Source organism: Zingiber officinale, chromosome 1A (assembly GCF_018446385.1).
Source record: "Zingiber officinale cultivar Zhangliang chromosome 1A, Zo_v1.1, whole genome shotgun sequence".
In the NCBI taxonomy this organism is placed as follows: domain Eukaryota; kingdom Viridiplantae; phylum Streptophyta; class Magnoliopsida; order Zingiberales; family Zingiberaceae; genus Zingiber; species Zingiber officinale.
This window is the reverse complement of record NC_055987.1, coordinates 129899525-129907391: the sequence shown is the minus strand read 5'-3', so window position 1 is coordinate 129907391 and position 7867 is coordinate 129899525. Positions and strand designations below refer to the sequence as shown.

The following is a 7867-nucleotide window of genomic DNA, read 5'->3' as shown; positions in this document are numbered from 1 at the left end:
TGACCTCTACGTCCTCCTTTGACCATACTTAGTGGGCCCCCTTTATCACCGCATCACAAATCTTCCCCTCAAATCTAGTCGAAGGAGGTTGCAAATCTGACTAACTGGACAAGTAGTGCCTTTGGGTAACCTCCGTCGATCGAACACTCTCTGTGCTCTAGATGTTGGTCGACTGATATCTACCAATCACCATTCCTTTTTTGTCTTGAATTTCTGATCGGATCACATTACTTTGCCGCACTGCTTCATATGTTGGCCTAGGCATGTAGCTACCACTCGAATCATACCTAATAAGCTTGGTGTTGGGTCGACCACTCACTTGTACCATAGTCGAATATTTGTGCTGATTGGGATGGTTATCGCCAACGCTTGGCAAATATTTCCATTTCTCTAGACTTTCGCTTGGCCCATCCCTTTGCTGGTCAGGCAAAACATGCCCGATCGCCCCATGGTGTAGAGTTCTGCTCGTATACCCTTTGATAGGCCTGTTGTCCCTATGATATTGACTTTCTTGACTTTGGCCTCTACATCCTACTTTGACCCATACTTAGTGGGTCCCCTTTATTACCATATCAGTATTATATTGTATTAATTTTTTTTGAAATACCATTAATATTGATTTGTTTGGTTATGTTATTAACTAAATATAATTAAATTTTAGATATTTTTGTTGTCCCTTCCAAATTTGTATTCACAACGTTTCAAATCTAAATCAGGAATAGAGTCAATAATTTAATTTAAGTTGGAGCCATGAGGCCGATCTAACAAATAATTTAAATATATTAGATTAAAATTTTATCTATTCACTTAAACCCACCTAGGCTTACGGTGGGCTTGGATGGATTAGCTGGATTGAGAAAAAAAATCTTTAAAATTTTAAATTAAAGTGAAAATTTTAGACTTATGAATTTGACCGTATCTAATTCGTAATTCAAATTTAAAATGTTTTATCTTATCTAAATATTTTTTTTTTAAAAAAAAATTAATGGGCTCATCTACTCCGGCCCGCAATATAGGATTGGAATTTTTGACGGTCGACCCGCTCCATCTCACTAAATGGGTGGCCCTTTATGTGCCGGTTCGCCCCGCTGTCTGACAGTTCTAATTGGAGATGCCGATCTAACGGCTGTCATTCCATCTCCTCCCCCGCTCCCCTTTGTACCCTACGCTATAAATATTTCGGACGCACTCTCTCTAGTTCCTTCAATTTTATCGTTTCGCCTTCAAATTTGGGATTGAGACCGCGTTCGCTCCACGCTCTCAGATCTCTCTTCTTCTCAACTTCGGATCTGCCCTCAAGCCCAAAGCGACACAGTTCCCCGATCTCTCAACACCCTCGACGTCGCGTATGGGGAAGCGCAAGGCGGCGGCGGCAGCGTCAAGAAAGAGGAAGAAAGCTGCTTCTGATGCAGCAAAGCGGGAGGGAGAGGAGGCCACCACGAGCAAATCTCAGGAGGAGGATCCCCAGAAGGAGCCGAAGAAGAGACGGGTAAAGGTGCCGGAGACTGAAACCGAGTACTTCGCCGAGAAGAGGAACTTGGTACGGCTCGCTGTTGTTTTTGTTTTATTCTAGTAAAAGAAAAGAAAAAACTATTTCGCTTTTTGTGTTAGATTGTGGCAAATTGATGGTTCCATCAATTCGTAGATGTACTGAATGTTAAGCAGTGCCTGCATTTCTTCTTCCATCAGCTTATTAATCGACTACTAATACTTACTCGTCCTTAATAATGTATCTACTTGCAGGAAGATCTTTGGCAAGCAGCTTTTCCAGTTGGAACTGAGGTTTTCATCTTTGTTTTCTCTATTGACTTATTCTTTAATATGTAAAAAGGCATGTGATTCATCACTTCTTTATGAGAGTTTTTAAAAGTTGTTGCATTTGATTTTGACAGTGGGACAACATGGATAAACTTCGTGAGATTAATTGGTGTTTTTCAAATTTAGAGGTGAATCTTTTCTCAATTCCTGAATGAATAAAGTGTATGGATGATACTTATCTTTGTTGATTTTGGTGCATAGAGTGCCTTTGAGGAGGGTGGGGAGCTTCATGGGAAGACGGTCTACATCTTCGGCAGCACAGAGGGTAAATGACTTGGATATATATTTTTTCTGCTCGGCTCATCTATTCAAAGTATTTTAGCGGCTAGTTAGTTGACGATTTAGATACCATTTTAGATTCTGTCAGTTAGTAGTTAGTTGATGATTTAAATTCACCTTAACACTCCCACCATCAATCTTTCACTTGGTATACACCATTACATAATTTCTTGTTCATCTTTAAGTTTCTTTTTTTTTTCCTGTTATTTGTTTGCATACAATCACGCACTTAAAAATATTTGGGGGCTCTGGCCTTGTCTATTTGATTGATATGCTTCTGTTTTCTTTCCTTCTGCAGCTCAAATGTTAAATGTGAATGGTCAAGAGAAAGTTGTGCTTGTTCCCATTGTGGTGGCTGTAAGTTGCTTCAGATAACAATTTTTAATCACCCTTGATATTTTGATAGAGAGCAAGTACTTAGAATATTCTGTACACATGGGCAGTGAAATTTATTTACTTCATTATATTTGAAATCCTTACACATAGACTTACTTCAGCATATTTCATTGTTTATTGAGTTATCACAATCCTTCTTTTTTTTTTTTTTTATTAAATTAGCATGTCTAATGTTATCATTAATCAAAATCAATTATTAGCTATTCCCTTTGAATTGCCTATCACAAGTATGGTAGCTAACAACATACCATGTCTATAGTTATTCGCTACTGTTTCCCAACCACTAATGGGAAAGAGATGGCATTTAACTCTTAATGATGCACAGAGTGGAAGAGCTTTGTGTGGTTTCATAATAAGGAGAATTTGTTTTTTTTTTGGAAAATTGTTTGTTTATCTTCTATATCATATGTCCTCTAGGTGGATTCTCCAATTCCACCATCTGATAAGATTGGTGTAAAATCTGTTCAAAGGGAGAAAGAGGAAGTAATACCCATGAAGACAATGAAAATGGCGTGGGTTCCATACATTCCACTCGACGATCGGTATGTGCTATTTTTACTCTATTTGATACATTGTTAATTTCCAAGCTGATCTTGCTTACCATTTGAAGTCAAATATTTGAGATTTTTTTTTCCAGTCTAAGTCAAGTTGATAGATTGAAGTCTCAAATATTTACTATGGCTTGCACTCAAAGAAGGTACTTCAATGATTTTGCTTTCTTGCATTTTTTTTTGTTAACTATGGTATTTATCTAGCTGAGCTACTTTGAATTTTTGCGCCATGATTGTCATTCATTTTGTATTCTGATATCTAGGAATGTATTGTTTTGATTGTTCAGTTGTTTTGGTTTTGTCTTTTTCAAACCTCTAGCTTTATGTGTGTCTTCTACAGCAATTAGACCATATATTCTAGGAACCATTTCCAATTTTCTCCTTCTTTCTTTCATTTTTTGGTGTGCCTGTATCCTAACCAAATGTTGGACTTGTCACAACTGTATGTAAACCTAGGTTTTTAAGTAGATCAACTTACAGTTATAGAAAAATGATTTGTTTAATCAAATCATATCAGTGAATTGTTCCTCATTTTATGTTGCATGTATTTTCTAATTATACTGGTACACCAGGATTATTTTGGTTGTGAACATTTGATCATTAGCTGGTGTCTATTTTTCATGAATTTTCCTCCTCGAGCACATTTTTTTTAGTATTTTATCACCTATACTTTTCTTTTCTATAGGTGGTGAATATGAGTAGAACTCTGTCACACTGTACAAACATTAGACTTGAGTTATTTTACTTTTTTATTACTTCTTCACATGCAATGCAAGCAAATTGAATAGTGCCTTTGCCAAAATGGAATGCATTCTTTCTGTCATTCTTTTCATGCCTTCATATCTAGGAGTCCATTTACCCTTTTTTTCCCTCTCAATATTTTCTGCAGATCTGCATTAAAACATCTAAGGATTGAACGTGTCAAGCAATATGACTATTGCCTTCCTTGTAAGTCTTATATGCCTTTTTTCAGTCCTTGATCCTTGGTTTGTATTGTCTTGAAACTTGTTTGCTTCTATTCAATTAAATATCTCCATACTATTGGGATCCTTTTCTATTCAATTAAATACCCCTGCTTACTGCTGGAAGCCTTGCTTCTGTACCGATGTTACTTTTGACATCCTCCTTGTCATGGCCCAGAAGATGTATTGTCTGTTACATTAGTGACAGCATTCAGTGTTTTTGTGGATAACTCCATCAGAGAGCTTGATGACTTTAGAAATTCTTTAGCAACAATATGATATAGAATAAACTAAAAATTTGATTTCTCTATGATCTTGCATGTGCATAATGTCCTACTTGTAAGTTTCCTGCTTAGGACCATCCTTTTTCGATCCTCATTTTGGTGGAGAATAGGAAGAAAATGCTTGTTACAAATGGCAAGTATCACATCCTTGCTTCTTTGAACTCAAGTTTTGTCACATTAGATTTTGGACTGTCGATTTATCTTCCAGATAAATATGTTTATGGATTTACAATGGGCAGTAAGACATACAAAACCCGTTGATTATTTGTTTCATTGACAAATTCAGTTCTGTACATAGGACAACAAGTTCTATTAACTAGGGAATCTAAGACATTGAATCAGTGAATTGCACCACAAGATTGAAATATGCTACTGCTTAGTGAGAAATAGGCTCGAATGTGCTTACATACATCGAACTGTGAGTGGCTTGACATGCAGATCTGATGAATTTGATTTAAACTAATAAGATGTTCATCAACAGTTTGCAATTAATTTTGTCTTGTTCGTCTAGTAACACATTCGCTATTTGACCCCTTTGTTAATTACATGCTTTCATATTTAACATCTTTGATTAGCTTGCTACTTTTATTATCAGTGTTTTGATATGTAATAGAGATGGACAAACACTTGACCCCTTGACATTATTTCTTTGTATTCCTTGTTGATAAGCTGAAAGACAAAATGTTTGACATAAACATCTCTTAATTCTTCCCCAAAAGTAATAGTTTACATTTTTTATTCAGATCTTGAGTCATTCATTAGGTGATTTTGCTTGTCAGTGACATAATGAAATGTTACAGCATACAAATTGATCTCTTTGATTAGTGTACCATTTTTAATCCATGGGTTCTCATATATTGTTGACCTGGACCACCTTTGGCCCTTGACATATTTCTTTGCATTCCTTGTGTTGGTTAGCTGAAGAACATGAAAAGCATATATCTAAATTCTTCCCAACAAGTAAATTTTTTTCATTTTTTATTCAGATCTTCAACCATTGAAAGCTGATGAAGATGAGGATGATACAGTTGTTAATATAATGTTTCCTTTAGAACCTCCGGTATGCAAATCTTCTCAATGACTTCTTGCTCATGAATTATCTATTAAAACAACTTCATCTTTCTGAAACTGGACTGGCAGGGCAGCTGCCAGCCCTGCTAATTCCTGATTTTTCTTGTTGAACTGGGCTGCAATCCAATTCTCTATTAATCCAACTATACCAGTTTGGTTTCCAGCCCACAGGTTAACCTGGTGAGTGGTGAATCACTCAGACCAGTCTGGACATTTTTTTGAAACATGGCCCAATCCCCTCATTGACTTGCAATAGACTTTTTCCCCCATGTTTATATTACTTCCTGGAATCCTTTGTCATTTTCTAACAATATACTGCAGCTGTCGCACTTAAGCCGAATGAGTGAGAATTTAGTTGGGATGATAGGTTCGAGATGCAGTGCCAAGAGGATAAAAAAGCACAAACAAGATTTTGGAATTGCAAAACAAAAAAGTTTTGCTTATATAATTTTTAGATTTAGTTGGGATGGTCAGTTCGAGATGCAACGGCAAGGGTCTTGTAAACACAATATTCTTTCATTTTCAAAACATGAAATCCTTTTTTTGCTAACACACACACTTAATAAAATGCCTAAAAGAAATTCTCTATTTATTTGATCAATTACCATGTTATTTGTTTTTTCATTATATCTTTGTTCCAATTTGTTGGTGATGATGGATAATTTCTATTTTTCAGATTGTCTGTGATTATGATTGGGAAATGGATGAAATTGAGGTACTGATTCTGGTCTTGTATTCTCTACGTTGTTTTGACTGGATATTTTGAAAATTTCAGTTTGGTTAGTGAAAATTTAAATTTTTTAAAAATACGATTTGAAAATTGAGCATTTATATTTTTAACATCCTTTAATTTAATGCAGGCAAACAGTAAAAATAGTTTTTTCCTTTTAATTTTGTTTTTTGAGATAAAAAAGAGAATTTACACAAACCAAACAAATAACTTTTCAGATTCTCTCTCTCTCTCTCTCTCTCTCTCTCTCTAAATATATATGTAACTGTTTCTGACTATCTTTTTCTCCACTTGGGCAATCAAATTTTCAAGGAGTTCACTGACAATCTTATTGAGGAGGAGACCCTACCAGAGGACAAGAAAGATGAGTTTAAGGTAATTTAGGAAATAATTAGCATTTCTTTGTTATGACTTTGAAGAAAGCAACCGGTATTCTTCGTGGAATGGAATAGCTATTTCTAGTGAATTGAATTGACAGTATAAAAAATCTATATGGTTCATGGGATCAATTTTATTTGTTAGACCCGTCTGATTTACTTGATTTGCCCTTCCTAGGTGTCCTTTACACCCGAGACGCCTACTAACCCAACACATCATTAGATTAGTTTGCTAGATCTTAGTCACCGACTAAAATTGTACTCTTAATATTGCAAGGAATATGTGAAGGAACAGGTCAGAGAAAGAAGAAAAGAACAGCGGCAGGTATTAAAAAAACATTGTTTACTAGTTTTTTGATAAATAGCCGTCTTGTATTTTTATATCTTGATATCTGTGTGCCTGCAGGCAAAGGAAGCTAGAAAAAAGGTGATAGAAGACATGGACCCAAAGACAAGGGAAGCCATGGAAAACATGAAATTTTACAAATTTTATCCTGTTCAGACGTCGGATGCACCTGACATCAGCCGTGTAAAGGTACTCACCTATTTGTATAATTGACTTTCATTTCTCTTGTGAATTGCAATGTTTATTTGATGTTACTTCATTACCTATATATATCTGAAAAGATTTGGGTTTCAGGTCAGAGTTTAGTAGATTTAACTTATTTGTCATTGATAACTAATTAGCACCCCATTGATATGCAGGTACCATACATAAATAGGTACTATGGTAAAGCTCATTTCTTGAGGTAGCCATTCTTCAGTCACGGGAAACAATAAACTCAAATTTCAGATCTCATGAAGCCCCAGAGGGGAAAACAATGTCAATCTAAGACTTGTTCTTTTGAATTTTTCATCTCACTCATCAGTGGCTGTACAGTTGAGGCAAAGATTATTTTTGCGGCCCTGACGCCTAGCCAAATTATGATTCATTCAGTCCTGAACTTCTAGTTCTACAGCCCTCCAGAGTGATGATGTGTTGTAAGCTTAGGATCTTAGTGGAAGTTCTGTTCTGTTATATTTTGAGTCCCGATGGATTGTTTCACAAAGGTAATTGTATCATTATTTGATTTCTAAAGCGGTAGGTGCTATTTCTCATTCCGTAATGAACTGAGAAATCTTTATATTTGTGTTTGTTTTTTGGTTAACATGTGGCTGATGTAGTTTAGCGTCTCTGTGGAAGAAGGTTGAAAGGGAACTCATGAGCACAAGTGCATGATGAGGCGAAGAAGAGAAGGGTAAGTAAAAGATGCAACTTTGAAGTGATGGAAAGGCACTTTATGGTAACTTTGGTTTTAAATCTGGCATCTGTCCTTTTTAGCCATGTTGTTTCACTTTTTTCTAAAGGTTTTGGACCCAGGCTTCATATTTTTCCGGTAAAGTTAATGTGAACACTAAT

The 7867-nt window shown here is 35.8% G+C and overlaps 1 protein-coding gene across 1 annotated transcript; it reads left to right on the top strand.

Annotated features, from left to right (window-relative positions):
- The first annotated feature begins 1206 nt into the window (after positions 1–1206).
- On the top strand, positions 1207–7596 carry LOC122033304 (protein HEAT INTOLERANT 4-like). The gene is made up of 14 exons (XM_042592319.1): positions 1207–1540; positions 1744–1782; positions 1893–1946; positions 2020–2083; positions 2396–2454; positions 2911–3035; positions 3131–3190; positions 3934–3992; positions 5277–5350; positions 6038–6076; positions 6404–6466; positions 6746–6793; positions 6875–7003; positions 7174–7596. Exons 1-14 carry the CDS (start codon positions 1349–1351, stop codon positions 7219–7221), a joined length of 1053 nt encoding a protein of 350 aa, XP_042448253.1. The 5' UTR covers positions 1207–1348; the 3' UTR covers positions 7222–7596.
- The last annotated feature ends 271 nt before the right edge of the window (positions 7597–7867 follow it).